Source organism: Schistocerca serialis, chromosome 1 (assembly GCF_023864345.2).
Source record: "Schistocerca serialis cubense isolate TAMUIC-IGC-003099 chromosome 1, iqSchSeri2.2, whole genome shotgun sequence".
Classification (NCBI taxonomy): Eukaryota; Metazoa; Arthropoda; class Insecta; order Orthoptera; family Acrididae; genus Schistocerca; species Schistocerca serialis.
This window is the reverse complement of record NC_064638.1, coordinates 66,176,500-66,193,276: the sequence shown is the minus strand read 5'-3', so window position 1 is coordinate 66,193,276 and position 16,777 is coordinate 66,176,500. Positions and strand designations below refer to the sequence as shown.

Below are 16,777 nucleotides of genomic sequence, written 5' to 3'. Positions count from 1 at the left end.
CATAGTACACAATGTGGCGATCTGATGGCAGGATGTGGGTATGGCAAATGCCCAGTGAACATCATCTGAATCTGCCAGCGTGTGTAGTGCCAACAGTAAAATTCGGAGGCATGTGCCTGTGAGAGTGGAAGGCTAATGGTGGGCCAACACCATATTGAATTCCAGCATTATTGATGGAGGGAACCTCAAACTTGTAAGTCATTTTCAGCCAGGTGACCAGATACTTTTGATCACATGGTGTATATACTTTACATGAGTAAAGCTTAAACTTGTACAGAAACTAAAATATTTTTACATCTATTAAAATTCTGTTAACTTATACATACAACTGTCACATAACAATTTTCCAATTGCTTTTCAAAGACATCTGATTATGGAATAACTTGCCATTGGGGAAGCATGTGATAAGATAATATGGTTTCCACAGTATAATATCTTTGATAGGTTTTTAAACAACTGGACACATTGACAACAGCTTCATAGTATCTTTACTTCCGTATGAAATTTACTGGTGACAATCAATAACAGTTTGAAAACATCAGTAACATTCATAAATACAACACTAGAAGGGGAGGCGACTACTTAGTGTGGTACAGGTAGGGTAAGATGGTTGGTTGTTGTTGTGGTCTTCAGTCTGCAGACTGGTCTGATCCAGCTCTCCACACTAGTCTATTCTGTGCAGTCCTCTTAATCGCTGAAAAACTACTGCAACGTACATCCATGTGAACTACTTGTACTACAACCCCTTATGTATCAGACACATAGCGATTGTGAGCTTAAGATTAGAATAATTACTACACACAAAGAGGTATTCAAACAATCATTCTTCCCATACTCCATATGTGAATGAGACAGGAAGAAACCGTAATAACTGGTACAATGGGACATACACTCTGCCGTGCACCTCATGTTGGCTTGCAGAGTATAGATGTAGATGCAGAACCTTCTTACTGTATGCAAGCTGCGATATCCCTCTACAGTTTTACCCTCCAACTCCCCCCCCATCTCTCAGCTTGCCCCCCCCCCCTCTTCGCCATGATCCCTTCTCCATTACCAGATTGATTATTTTTGATGCCTCAGGATGTGTCCTATCAACTAATCCCTTCTTTTTATCAATTTGTGCTCCAAATTTCATTTTTCCCTTATTCAGTTCTGTACCTCCTCATAAGCTATTCAATCTATTCTTGTAATCTGCAGCATCTTTCTGTATCAACACATTTCAAGAACTTCTAGTATCTTCTTGTATAAACCGCTTATTGTCCATATTTCTTTTCCATATGAGGCTACACCCCAGACAAATTCCTTCATAAAAATACATGCTAACAGTCACATTTATGTTGGTCAAAAGTCATTTTATTGTTATTGTCTATCTGTATTTTATATCTTGTGCTGACCAAATAGCAAAGCTTGTCAACTACTTTCAGTTTTTGATTTCCGAATTTAATTCTTTTGAGACTGCCTGATTTAATTTGATTACATCTGAAGGAGAGAGGTATTCAGTCATAAAAATCTTTGACCACCTATCCAGTGATGTAAAGAATTTAATGGATAATAAAACTATCTTCACACAAAAACTGCAATTATACATGCTGGAAATCTCCTGCCACTCCACAGAAGAATTTATGAATGTATTATTATTATTATACATCCCTTTCTCAGACGTTATGTCTGGTTAAAAATGGAAAGTAACGCGGACCTTGATCAAGCGTGACTTCCTTTTAACTGTATGGTATATGTTACATTGCATTTAGGAACTTTCGGGTAATTGAACACATATCAATAATTACAGATTTCTTTAGTTGTATGTATACGTTTGGATGTAGCTGTATTGCGTTGATGTACTGGTGGATATTGTGTGGTATGACTCCTGTAGTTGATAGTATAATTGGTATGATGTCAACTTTATCCTGATGCCACATGTCTTTGACTTCCTCAGCCAGTTGGATGTATTTTTCAATTTTTTCTCCTGTTTTCTTCTGTATATTTGTTGTATTGGGTATGGATATTTTGATTAGTTGTGTTAATTTCTTCTTTTTATTGGTGAGTATGATGTCAGGTTTGTTATGTGATGTTGTTTCATCTGTTATAATGGTTCTGTTCCAGTATAATTTGTATTCATCATTCTCCAGTACATTTTGTGGTGCATACTTGTATGTGGGAACGTGTTGTTTTAATAGTTTATGTTGTATGGCAAGTTGTTGATGTATTATTTTTGCTACATTGTCATGTCTTCTGGGGTATTCTGTATTTGCTAGTATTGTACATCCGCTTGTGATGTGATCTATTGTTTCTATTTGTTGTTTGCAAAGTCTGCATTTATCTGTTGTGGTATTGGAATCTTTAATAATATGCTGCTGTAATATCTGGTGTTTATTGTTTGATACTGTATTGCAATCATGAATCCTTCCTTCTCACTGTATATATTGCCTTTTGTTAGCCATATGTTGGATGCATCTTGATCGATGTGTGGCTGTGTTAGACGATACGGGTGCTCGCCATGTAGTGTTTCCTTTTTCCAATTTACTTTCTTCGTATCTGTTGATGTTATGTGATCTAAAGGGTTGTAGAAGTGGTTATGAAATTGCAGTGGTGTAGCCGATGTATTTATATGAGTGATTGCTTTGTGTATTTTGCTAGTTTCTGCTCGTTCTATAAAGAATTTTCTTAAATTGTCTACCTGTCCATAATGTAGGTTTTTTATGTTGATAAATCCCCTTTCTCCTTCCTTTCTGCTTAATGTGAATCTTTCTGTTGCTGAATGTATGTGATGTATTCTATATTTGTGGCATTGTGATCGTGTAAGTGTATTGAGTGCTTCTAGATTTGTGTTACTCCATTTCACTACTCCAAATGAGTAGGTCAATATTGGTATAGCATATGTATTTATAGCTTTTGTCTTGTTTCTTGCTGTCAATTCTGTTTTCAGTATTTTTGTTAGTCTTTGTCTATATTTTTCTTTTAGTTCTTCTTTAATATTTGTATTATCTATTCCTATTTTTTGTCTGTATCCTAGATATTTATAGGCCTCTGTTTTTTCCATCGCTTCTATGCAGTCGCTGTGGTTATCCAATATGCTTGTTTAGTGTGTTTTCCCTTGACTATGCTATTTTTCTTACATTTGTCTGTTCCAAAAGCCATATTTATATCATTGCTGAATACTTCTGTTATCTTTAGTAATTGGTTAAGTTGTTGATTTGTTGCTGCCAGTAGTTTTAGATCATCCATGTATGGCAAATGTGTGATTTTGTGTTGGTATGTTCCAGCAATATTGTATCCATAATTTGTATTATTTAGCATGTTGGATAGTGGGTTCAGAGCAAGGCATTATTACTATTATTATTATTTCTTTCTTTTCTCAGATGTTATGTCTGCCATGTAGTGTTATTATTATTATTATTATTATTACTATTAGTAGTAGTAGTAGTAGTATGTGTGTGTGTGTGTGTGTGTAATTCTGGACACAGCTTCTCCATATGCGTATTCTATGGTAATTATGGGTCCAAGTGAATTACCAGCAGTAATACAGAACAAATGGCTTCCAGACAAATACTTTGGAAAAGACTTCCAAAAACTGAAAATTTATGGCAAATTGTCTTTTGGCTTCTGTCTCAGGTTCTTTGGCCAACATTTGTTTGACAATTTTTCTTACATTTCACCAGCATGAGTGGTTGGCATTGTCAGAGCTTCATACTTCATTTCTCCAGCCCACCACCAGCAATGAGTGAAGCTTTAACGAAGCCTGGCAGCTATGCTAGTGAAACATCAGAAAAATCGTCAAATGTCAACTGAAGAACCTGAGACAGCAGCCAACAGGCAATCTGTTAACAAGTGGCCATGAAAGTCTTAAAAAGTTCGTATTGAAAATTTATATATTTGATGTTAACAAATCTCTCTTTTTTTCTGGAAGAGTTTTTCATTCTATTGCCACTTTATATTTTATATCCTCTCTGCTTCATCCATCAGTTATCTTGCAGCTCAGATAACAAAAATCGTTTACTACTTTTTGTATCGTATTCCCTAATCCAGTTCCCTCACATTGCCAGGTTTAAACAGGCACATTCCATTACCCTTGTTGACATTCATATTATAACCTTATTTCAAGACACTTTATATTCTATTCAGCTGATATTCCAGGTCCTTTGTCATCTCTGAGTGCATTTAAATGTCATCAGTGAATCTTACAGTTGATACTTCTTCTTTTTGGACTTTAATTTACATTTCAAATTTATCTTTGGTTTCCTTTACAACTTTCTCAACGAACAGAGTGAGTAACATAGTGACTAGCCTGCAACTCTGTTTTATTCCCTTCTCAACTACCTCTTTTCTTTTATGCCCTTCAACTGGTGCCTGGTTTCTGTATAAGTTGTAGATAATGTTTTTGATTTCTACTACCTTCCGAATTTTAAAGAGAGTATTCCAGAAACACTGTCATAAAAATTTCCCTAAATGTAAAATGGTATAATTGTAGATTTGCATTCAAACATAAGTTGCATTATTAGTGTTGCCTCATTTGTTCCTTCATTTCTCTGAAACACAATTTTCCATTTATTCTGTAAATAGTTTGTGTTAGAATTTGCAGTCTTGGTGTGTTAAACTGATTGTATGGTAATGGTGATACCTGTCAGCACCTGTTTTCTATGAATTTGGAATAATTACATTTGTTTGTAAACCAAGTAGAATATTTTTGTCGTGGTTCATTCTCCCAAGGTTCTTGGTAATTCTGGAGAAGTGTTGTCTACTCCAGGTACCCCATTTTGAATCAGATTTTTCAGTGCTTCATTGGGGAATTACTGTGAGAGTTGGGGCAACAGTCATTGCAACTATTTTTTTCTTGCAGATATGTGAGCAGATCACAAACAGCTATTTGTAGAGTGGTATCCATGCAGGCATGTAGTGTGGTCACAACAACAGATGGCTCTCTGATTGCAGCAGCAGTAGCACAGAATGCACTGCCTAATCGGTGTTGTGTGAGATGGAAATAACGCATGCAAAGGAATGTCAGTGAATTGTTGGAAGCCCTTGGGAATAGTGCCCTTCCAAACCATACAGTAGTGTGGTAGATAGGAAAGTTTCAGCAAGTACATATGGCAACCAGTGATCAGCACTCTGTCATTGTGCTGACCAACATGGCACACGCTGTCATTGAGCAGCTCCTGGAGGAAGACAGATGATGGACGCTACTAGAGTTAGAGAGGGAAATTGGTATCAAGAAACCCACCATCCACAGGACATTTCTGATAGAGCTTCAGCTGCACAAAATCACATCATGGTGGGTACCGCTTGAGCTGATGGAAGTTTAACAGTGTATGCAGTATGGAATATGGTCTGACAACCTAGCACACTGACAGCAGAATGGTGACCGCTTCCTATCATGAATAATCACCATCAGTGCATTTTGGACTAGGGCATATGAATGGGAACTCAAACATCAGCCACAGAGTGGCAACATGCTCTATCACCAAGGCGACAGAAATTCTGTCTGAATCCTTCCCCCCATGAAATTGATAGTCTTGTCGTGTTTGATGTCAGGGGTGTCATTGTGTGCCACTGTCTTCCACATGACAGAAGAGTGAGTACAGAATACTACAGGGACTTCCTGGTGCGACAGGTACCAAATGGCATTTGGGAGAAAGTCCAGATCTTGTGGACAATGCAATTGTACTTCATGACAATGTAAAACCATACAAAATAAGGTGTATACGGCGGCAGCTGTAGATTAGATTAGATTAGATTAATAATTGTTCCATAGATCATGAATATGACACTTCGTAATGATGTGGAACGTGTCAGGTTAATAAAAGATGTCTGTACAAGATCTTACATTACACAAAATATTGCATGACACTAATGTTTAAGTTTTTTTCCCTTAATTTATATTTAAAATTTCAGCCAATGAATACAAGGAGTTGTCATCTAGAAATTCTTTTAATTTATTTTTAAATGTTAGTTTGCTATCTGTCAGGCTTTTGATGCTGCTTGGTAGGTGACCAAAGACTTTTGTGGCAGCATAATTTACCCCTTTCTGTGCCAAAGTCAGATTTAACCCTGCATAGTGAAGATCATCCTTTCTCCTGGTGTTATAGCTATGCACACTGCTATTACTTTTGAACTGGGTTGGATTATTAACAACAAATTTCATAAGTGAATACATATACTGTGAGGTTACTGTGAGGATCCCTAGATCCTTAAATAGATGTCTGCAGGATGACCGTGGGTGGGCTCCAGCAATTATTCTGATTACACGTTTTTGAGCAATGAATACTTTTCTACTCAACAATGAATTACCCCAGAATATGATGCCATACGAAAGCAGTGAATGAAAGTAGGCATAGTAAGCTAATTTACTGAGATTCTTAACACCAAAATTTGCAATAACCCTAATAGCATATGTAGCTGAACTCAGACGTTTCAGCAGACCATCAATGTGTTGATCCAGTTTAACCTCTCATTAATGGACACACCTAAAAATTTTGAACATTCTACCTTAGCTACAGACTTCTGTTCAAAGTCTATATTTATTACTGGAGTTGTGCCATTTACTGTACGGAACTGTATATACTGTGTTTTATCAAAATTTAAAGAGAGTCCGTTTGCTGAGACCCACTTAATAATTTTGTGAAAAACACCATTTACAATTACATCACTTAGTTCTTGGTTTTTGGATGTTATTACTATACTTGTACCATCAGCAAAAAGAACTAACTTTGCACCTTCATCAATGTGGAATGGTAAGTCATTAATGTATATCAAGAACAGTAAAGGACTTAAGACCAAACCCTGTGGTACCCCGTACTTGATAGCCCCCCAGTTTGAGGAATCAGCTGTTGTTGTAACATTGCATGAACCACTTATTTCAACTTTCTGCATTCTTCCAGTTAAGTATGAATTAAACCATTTGTGCACTGCCCCACTCAAACCATAATGATTTAGCTTATCTAAAAGAATTCCATGATTTACACAATCAAAGGCCTTTGAGAGATCACAAAAAATACCAATGGGTGATGTCCAGTTATTCAGAGCATTTAATATTTGATCAGTGAAAGCGTATATAGCATTTTCTGTTGAAAAGCCTTTCTGAAAACCAAACTGACATTTTGTTAGTACTTTATTTTTACAAATGTGGGAGGCTACTCTTGAATACATTACTTTCTCAAAAATTTTTGCTAGAGCTGTCAGAAGAGAGATTGGGCAGTGGCTGTTGACATCCGACTTATCCCCCTTTTTATGCAATGGGTGGAAAGAACTGGAGCACCTGTCATACTCACCTGGTCTTTTGCTCTGTGACTTTGATCTCAAAAGAAAGGTAAATGAATCACTACATGGCAAGCAGTTTGTGACACAAGAGGACATTGCCAATGCTGTGAGACAACAGATGACCCATTTCAGACACAGTGTGGTAGATGGTGACACAGATGGTATTCAGTGCCTACCACCTTGGCAGTTTGTGGTGAATGTTACAGGGTACTAGATTCAGGGCCTTTAGACCTAGTTTTGTGTGTCACATGTCTGTCTGTTATGCTGTAACCATTTTGCATGATGAAATCAATAATGTTCTTACACTACCTTAATTAATATGTGAGGCACAATGTTTACATGTTCTTCAATGTCCTTTCATGTCATTCCCATCTCACCTTTTTGTTTGTACGTGCCTTATTTCGCAGGCAGGCTGGCATCTGTGTCGAAAAAAAAGGTTGTTGCAATGCCTTTTATCCCAACCCTCATATGTCACCTACCGTTCCTCAGTCCTCAGTGGTGGTCTTGCTGACAAATTTAAAATTAATCGATAGTAATGACTGACTCATTGTAAAGGAAGAAATTGGTTTTGTGAGCTGGGATGTTGTGTGCCATTTGTAGATGCTAACTAAAGCTGCAAGCTTTTTGTTGCCATGTCATCTAGTTGACTAGTCAAGAGTAGTTCTGGAGTAGTATCAGTTCTTAGGTGGATTCTGTTATTTTAATTATCACTGTTTAGAACATGTGGTCAATCACATATGCTAATTATTGTGGAGCAACAAATGAACATGTACAGTCACTGCACACATGTGCTTAGAATTCCCCATTTCACAAAGGTACTCACACTGTGCATTTCTTTCTGGAAGCACTGTTAGTTGGATGCCATTTATACAAAAATATGGGCCTCATCACTTTTGGTTGCCTACAAATCATGGTCAAAATGCTACATGTTGTTTTTGAAAATAAAATCTGGACTACAGATAGTGTAATTGTTTTGGTCATCTAAATGGTCCGGTGTAGTGTTGGATTATGGTCCTTGTTTTGGTACACCCAGGACTGTGAACTGCCTTAGGGGGAAAGTGGTCTGACATGCTCAGCCTTAGCAGCCTTATCTCATCCCATTTTGTACACCATGTTTTTGAAGGCCATGAATATAGATAATTATGCTTCTTTACATACACTCGATTTTTGTGTGCTGCAAGTTCTTCTACACAAGAGGGAATGTAGTTAGGACATGTAGTATAAAGTAGATATGTGTTTTGATGATGGCTTGTCTCCACCGATTAAATTACAAAACTTAACCAGTTACTTCTACTGAATTCTACCAGTAATGGCTTACTGATGGGCATAGTACTGCAGGTACAGTCCAATGCTATGAATAAAAGCAAATTGTATTAATGGGTAAGATTGTTCAACAACAGACTGGACAATGTTCATGACGAGCCACAGTAGAACTAGCTTTCTGTAATCACAAATTATTTTTGTTGGCACAGCTTTTAGCAGTTTGCCTTCTTTAATTCTTCACTTGTTGTCCTTGGTGTCGATGTACTGGCAGAAAAATGGGTTGTGGAAGTACAACTACTGTCTACTGTAAGTGATGTAGCCAACAGATGCACAGTTGCATTTCACAGTCTTTTACTTTCAGTGTTCACAAGCCCCCAATATTACACAGTTATTTGGCCAGTGCACTATTATTTAACTTTTGATAAGCCTCATTAATAGGTTGAATGTGAACATGTATGAACAGTAAAAACTTAACCACAATATGTGATGCATTCCCAGGCTGCTTGTTGTGGATTATTAAATAGGAGAATGATCTGTGCTTTGAAATTTCTGATTCAAGACAATGAGGACAGAGGTGACGTGGACTACATTGCCACTGTGGATGAGACACATTTGCCTCAACTCCAAGAGCAAAGCAACAGTAAATGCAATAGTGACATAAAAATTCCCAGCTAATGTGAAAGCCGAACAAACAATTTCCACATGCAGGATTATGGCAGTCATGTTTTTAGATGGGTTTGATCTTCTGTAGTTGATTTGATACCACAAAGAATGACAGATAACTCCAGATGTGTATGTTCAACCTTCAGGATGCTTTGATGAGCAGTGAATAAACAATATGGCCTACAGGTAATGAATTTTGATACTGCACAAAAATACACATCCTCATTCTGCTGTTCAAACTCAAAGTATTAATTAGATCCTCTGCATGGGAGGGAATGGACTACCCACCATAAAATGTGCACCTTCCACGTGTTCCACCACTTGAAGGGGTTTCTCATAGGTCAGTGGCTTGACACCCATGAAGAAATCACAAAAGTCTTTGAAGATTGATAGTATTCATAGGTGGCTGACATATGCATTGTTTAACACTACATTAGTACTTATTTGTGAGATACACCTGATAAGAATTGTACTATATTTTGCATTTATTCAATATAGTCAGGTAATGTGTTGTAATGTTTTCCCCTGGAATAATTTTGTCCATTTTGCTTCATTTTTGTGCATGAATAGTCTATATGTTGCAGTTTTTGGCTGATATTGGGTATGTGAAAATCTGAGTTTCTGCAAAGAGCTGGTCTCTGTTCTGTATAATTGTCAACATGAATGTTGTGACTTCCAGCAGATATAAGGAAGGCATTCTAAAGAATTATAGCATCTTCTTCTTTTTGCGTTGTAAAGCATTTTCTACTTGCAGAATGGTTTATCCAAAAATATTCTGTATTCAAACACACTAGATGATATTTTCATCTGGTCACCTAGCTTTGTAGGGAATCTGGGTAATGCATCTGGTGAGATGCTAATTTCTTGCATGAGTACGCAGACATGCCACCAGTGCCTTCACTAATAATTACCCCAGCAACTTGATTCGTTAACAGGTTTCTCATCCCATCCTAGCAACTCAGGAAACTACTGTCTCCACTAGGAACAGTATAACACGATACTTATACTGTTCTGGCCTGGGAAGTACTGATCAGCTTCCCCATTAGAGTTATGTTTCCTTGAATTATTATTCCAAATGACAACCCAATTACTGTTCCTACACCTCTCAGAGTAGCTTCTTGTCACCCTCTCAACATTTGCAACATCCTGATTAGAACATATGCTTCTCCTCAATCCATTACCTTGCTGTATGCTTCAGTTCCTTGTGACCTTCCCTAACACAAAACTTGTCCTATGCACTGACATATCACTCCCAATCCAGCTCCATCAGCAGCAAAATCTCTCTTATTAAACAGCGATACCACATTGCATGCACCATTTGATGTGCACCAACTCTTCAACTTCATATGTCACCATAAAATATACTATCACAAAGCACACTGTGCAACACAATAGCCATTGCCTTGTTGCTATCTTCATTTCACATGCTCTTTGAATTCTTGTCCTGAACAACGCTACCTGAGACCTTACAGGTAGTAATGTTTTTCTACAGTATCTGCTTCATTCTCACCACCAATAAGGCTCAATCGCTTCTGTCATTGTTTACTCCCATTTACTATTTCTCATCTGCTCTCCGTTTTTCCACTATATCGTATTTCTTTCTGTCTTTTCTTTTCACTTAATATACTTCTAATTTTCTCAGTTGTGTATTACTTTCTGATTTATCTTACCTTTTCTTTCATTTTCTATTTTGTTGCTCAGTTATGAATAATGTGTATTTAATTTTCAGCCTGTATAACCTTCAGTTTTGACTTGTTGACTGGTCATTCCCTTTTCTGGTAGTTAACATCCTGTCAGGACGTCATTAACTTTTTAGAAATTTAAAGTTCATGTATTGTTTCAACTGTAATTGTGTATTTCTGTTGACCTGTATTTCTAAATATCTCGTCCATTTTAGTCACATCTTAAAATTGTGTATAGTAAATCTCTTACATGTTAATTAGCCTTGAGAAAGACACACAATCATTGTAAAGTCCCATGACAAGTATTAATATATTGTAAACAGGTCTCTGTTGTTGTTGTGCGTAACTATCTTCTTGAAAAAATACAAATGTGATCAATTAAATATCGAGATACAATATAAATGGCAGCTATTTATATACCTAAGGAAGCAACAGTTTTTTAATTTTGGCCTGGCCCTCATATATTAAATTGTTTATGTTCAGATGATGAAGCACAAATAGTATTAAACAGCACTGCATAGTGATACTTTTGTGTTATTAATGATGGAAAGGTTAAGTTTTTGTGGTGTTAATGTCCTTGTATAGAGTACCCTGACTTGTTCCACATCCCTGAAGGCTCTCCTTAATGGGATCTATGGAACAAGGAATAAATGAATGAACAATGTCACAAGTTCAGACATTTAGACACTGGGTAGCTTTTACCTGTACTACTTTTTTTAGAGCAAACAAGGTGAATGAAAATCGTTACCCAAAGAAAGAGAGTTTGAAATAAAAATTCTAATATGTATCTTTTTAGTCATGTATGTTTTTATAAGGGTAGAGCAAAGGTAAAACTTGTACTAAAAGTTTTTTTTGTTTCCTTAACTTTCAGAGAAGAAGCCTGTTGGACTTACAAAAATACGACTTGAAGATTGTCTACGATGTGATGCTTGCTCCTGCATATACATAGATAAAAGTGATTACAATAAACATATGAGAAATTTTCATCAGAAAGTTACATCAAAGAAACAGAAGTAAATTTCTTTCATTGTAAGCTGTGTATGACCATATTAATATATTTATTTCATTCTAACCACCTGTGTTATCTATTGTTACAGAATAAAAAAGGAGTGCAAGTCATGTTGTCGACATTGTAACTGTAAAGGAAATCATAAACATCACAGTGTTGAGAAAGAAAGGAGTAACAACAATCTCTTTCATTACAATATTAAGGTATATTAGTTTGGATAACTGTTGTTCTTATTGTGTCAAACAGTTTGCATTTATGCTTATTTTCTTTGGTTTCATACAAACTAAATGCAGTTGAAGAATATAAATATCATATTATTACCAATTGCTGGAATGCAAATAAACACAATAAAGCAGGTATCACAAGAATTTTAATCTATTTTAGGATCGATGGAGCAAAATGGTCTCACAAAGAATAAATATCAAAGAGGTAAAGCAGAAAATCAAACAAGAACCACACTGTGAACCAGAAGCTGTGGACTACAGTCATCTTTTAAGTCAAGTGGAAGTTAAGATCAAAACAGAACCATCTGAAGAGGACTACAATATGAGCAATGGAATTTTAAGCTGATTATATATGTGACCAAAGACAGTTTTGCAGAGCATCAGTTCATTTGTTTATTTATTTATTTATTGCATAGATGTACTTCTGCTACTATTCTAGTCATTATAAAATCAGAGATTTACTTTTTTGTGTTAAATATTTTTAATTTATTGACTCATCTATTTATTGGTTTATCAGTGGATTTTCCTACACAAATGTGATTTGATACCAAATATGCCATGATCTTGCATTTTAAGGAGATTGGTGGTTAAATAGTAATTTATTTCAAAATATTGACTATCAGAACAATGTTCTGAAAGAGTAGAATACATAAAAGTAATATTATGAAAACTATTACGAAGTATGCATGTTTTTGTACAGTGACTGTGTATTTGAACTACATACAGCCAAGTATTTTGTGAACAAAACAGTGCATGTGCCTGGACTAAGAATCACTTCATTTGACATGAAAAAATGGTAAGAAATAATATTTTTGGTAATGAAAAATATTTTGCTAATGAAAAATATGATGCCCTGAACATATTATATATAAGATCAAGAGGGAAGTTTTCCATGAGAAATGTTTGTACTGAAGTTGGAAAATGAAAGTAAAACATATTTAACCATTTTTACAGTAGTGTTTAGTATAATTACCAATGGAACAGGTATCTTTTATCACTACATTAGTGTCTAGTGACATGTACTTTTATAATAGCAGATATGAACATAACAAATTGGAAAACTGCATGTATCTTTTAAGACAGGGAATAACATGATACTGCAAAAATGTTTAGGAGAAAAATTTCTGTAAGTTGGACTTCTCTCTCATGCTTGGCGAAAATGAAAGATAGACTGCTATATTGTGTATAGTTCTTGCTCTAAATTCTTTAAACATCTTAGTGGATAAATCATTGATTTGTACACAGTAGTATTATTCATAATAGAGAATGTATGTTGTTTGTATTTATTTATATTTACTGATAAACTGAGGGTGTGAAACATTATTCTAATCTTAAAAGCTTTAAAATTGAGAAAGATTTACATTGCTCTTACTAACATGCAGATGTACAGAGCAGAGTCATTTCACAAATAAAATTTATACAATTTTTATTCAAATAAGTAGTTTTTTACTAAAAACATTTGTATAATACATCACTGAACGTTATGCCATGTAGGGTTGCCAAAACAAGAACTGTTATGATAGATGTATTGACTTTAAATCTTCACCAAAAAATCTAAAATCTTTACATCAGTATTTACTTTTCTGTACTAGAATTAATTTGACATCTGAGTCAATGACACAATGTTATACAATTTGTCCCAACATATCGGTAAATTATTTAAAAAAAAAATGGAACTGTGAAATTGCTGCAGAGTATCTGAACAACAACAGCAAATACACAACTTAAGCATTGATTCAATTACACAAATGTTAATATGGAAAGCGGCTCTCCTCCATGATCTGTTAGTAAGAAGAATTTGTGAAAACTGTGGAAAATTCCAATAATAGTAGCTTGATTAGGTAAGAACATTCATATCCTGTGTATATGGGCAGATTTCATACTTTACAATGCATTTTATTGACTTAACAATCATAAAAACACCTAGAAGCAAGCCTAAAGTAATTACATATGAACAGTTTAAACTACCTTCCATCGATTTCAGTGAGTTATCTCATAACATATTTCCAACATGGCACTGAAGAAAGTATTTCACTTGAATTTTAAAACATGTTGTTTATGTTGTGGACTAGGGGTGTCTGCATGGATTCTATGATAGTGCATGCATACCCTCCCACCCCCATATACACACAATGAAGCAAACATGACAAATTCGAACAGATGCAGACTCCCCAAGATTGGCGATCTTTTATAGAAACTCGAAATTTAGTGTGGACTTCAATGTGAGATGCTTACAACAGTTTCCACAGTCAAACTTTGTCTCGAAACCTGGCAGAAAATCCAAAGAGATTCTAGTCGTATGTGAAGTATGTTAGTGGCAAGAAACAATCAATGCCTTCTCTGCATGATAGCAATGGAGATACAATCAAAGACAGTGCTGCCAAAGGAGAGTTACTAAACATAGCCTTCCAAAATGCCTTCACAAAAGAAGACAAAGTATATATTCCAGAATTCGAATCAAGAACAGCTGCCAATATGAGTAAGATAGAAGTAAATGTCCTTGGAGTACTGAAGCAACTTAAATCACTTAATAAAAGCAAGTCTTCTGGAACAGACTGTATACCAATTAGGTTCCTTTCAGAGTATGCTGATGCATTACCTCCATACTTAACAATCATGTACAACTGTTTCATAGCCAAAAATAGAAAGTTGCACAGGTCACACCAATATTCAAGAAAGGTAATAGGAGTAATCTACTTAATTACAGGCCCATATCATTAATGTCGATATCAGTAGGTTTCTGGATCATATATTGTGTTCAAACATAATTAATTACATTGAAGAAAATGGTCTATTGACACACAGTCAACATGGGTTTAGAAGACATCATTCTTGTAAACACAACTAGCTCTTTATACACATGAAGTACTGAGTGCTATTGACAAGGGATTTCAGATTGGTTCTGTATTTCTGGATTTCCGGAAGGCTTTTGACACTGTACCACACAAGTGGCTTGTAGTGAAATTGCGTGCTTATGGAATATCGCCTCAGTTATGTAACTGGATTTGTGACTTCCTGTCAGAGAGGTCATAGTTCATAATAACTGATGGAAAGTCATTGAGTAAAACAGAAATTATTTCTGGCATTCCCGAGGGTAGTGTTATAGGTCATCTGCTGTTCCTTATCTATATAAATGATTTAGGAGACAATCTGAGCAGCTGTCTTAGGTTGTTTGCAGATGACACTGTCATTTATCTACTAATAAAATCATCAGAAGATCAAAACAAATTGCAAAAAAATTTAAAATAAATATATGAATGGTGCAAAAATTGTCAGTTGACCATAAATAATGAAAAGACTAAGGTGTTCCAAATGAGTGCTAAAAGAAATCCATTAAACTTAGGTTACATGGTAAATCAGTCAAATCTAAAGGCTGTAAATTCAAATAAATACCTAGGAATTACAATTATGAACAACTTAAATTGGAAGGAACACATAGAAAATGTTGTGGGGAAGGCTAACCAAGACTGTGTTTTATTCTCAGTACACTTAGAAAATACGACAGATTTACTAAGTAGGCTGCCTACACTATGCTTGTCCATCCTCTTTTTATAATACTGCTGCACGGTGTGAGGTCCTTATCAGATAGGACTGATGGAGTACATTGAATAAGTTCAAAGAAGGGCAGCACGTTTTGTATTATCACGAAATATGGGAGAGAGTGTCACTGAACTGATACAGGATTTGGGCTTGACATAATTAAAAGAAAGGCATTTTTTATTGTGACAGAATCTTCTCATGAAATTCCAATCGCCATCTTTCTCCTCCAAATACAAAAATATTTTGTTGACAGTGACCTACATAGGGAGGAATGATCACTACAATAAAATAAGGGAAATCAGAGCTCGTATGGAAAGATATAGGTGTTCATTCTTTCTGCACACTATACGAGATCAGAATAATGTAGAATTGTGAGGGTGGTTCGATAAACCCTCTGCCAGGCACTTAAATGTGATTTCAAGAATATCCGTGTAGATGTAAGTGTAGAAAGTAACACAGAATAGTGAATAGTAAAATATATTACTAAACTTTGTTTGATAATGCCGGTTACAGCAATTGTAGAATGCAGGTTTAGCCTATGTGTCCTGCATTGACCACACAACTTCTGTTTTGATGTACTATTCAAAGAACAGTTTTAAACTAACAGTACTCAGTCAAATTTCTAGGCAGGTGGTCTCTGTCCATGCATGATAATTATATTCGCCGTTCAGTCTCTACTGAAGACTAACCACTGTCTGTCTATTGACCACTGTTTCTATCTCACTCGATAACTCAAAAGTGTTGACAGATGTTCTGCAGGAACTTCCCTAGCAAGACGTAGACTGACTTACAGCTTTCAACTGACTTCTTCTGCTCGAGCACAGTTACTTAAGCGCACATCACTCTTTTTGGTGCCACTGATACTCCAGGGGTGTAATTCTCATTGGGAGTGTGATTGGTGTGCGCACAGCAATGTTCCTTCTGTCGATGGACATTCATGGTACTTATGTTACCAGCCCTTGCAAACTCTTCTTGTTTAGTATCTCAGTACATCACACTCCTCCCCATGAACTTCCTCGCTGTTGTTGTATCCTGTAGCAGATGAAACAGTAGGGGAAAGGGGGGGGGGCAGATGTAGAGGCAAGGCTTGGTCACTGGAGTAAGTGATGGAGCTAGTGCTTGAACTATGGTTGATGGGACGG

General features: G+C 36.0%; 1 protein-coding gene across 1 annotated transcript in view; it reads left to right on the top strand.

Moving 5' to 3' along the window:
- LOC126461445 (zinc finger and BTB domain-containing protein 17-like) overlaps positions 1–12,556 on the top strand; it is a 33,171-nt gene extending 20,615 nt beyond the window's left edge. The window contains exons 3-5 of the mRNA XM_050095997.1: positions 11,734–11,875; positions 11,960–12,074; positions 12,256–12,556. Coding sequence (XP_049951954.1) covers positions 11,734–11,875; positions 11,960–12,074; positions 12,256–12,441 — 443 coding nt within the window. The 3' untranslated portion in view covers positions 12,442–12,556. The remainder of the gene's footprint in view (positions 1–11,733; positions 11,876–11,959; positions 12,075–12,255) is intronic.
- Positions 12,557–16,777: the final 4,221 nt, after the last annotated feature.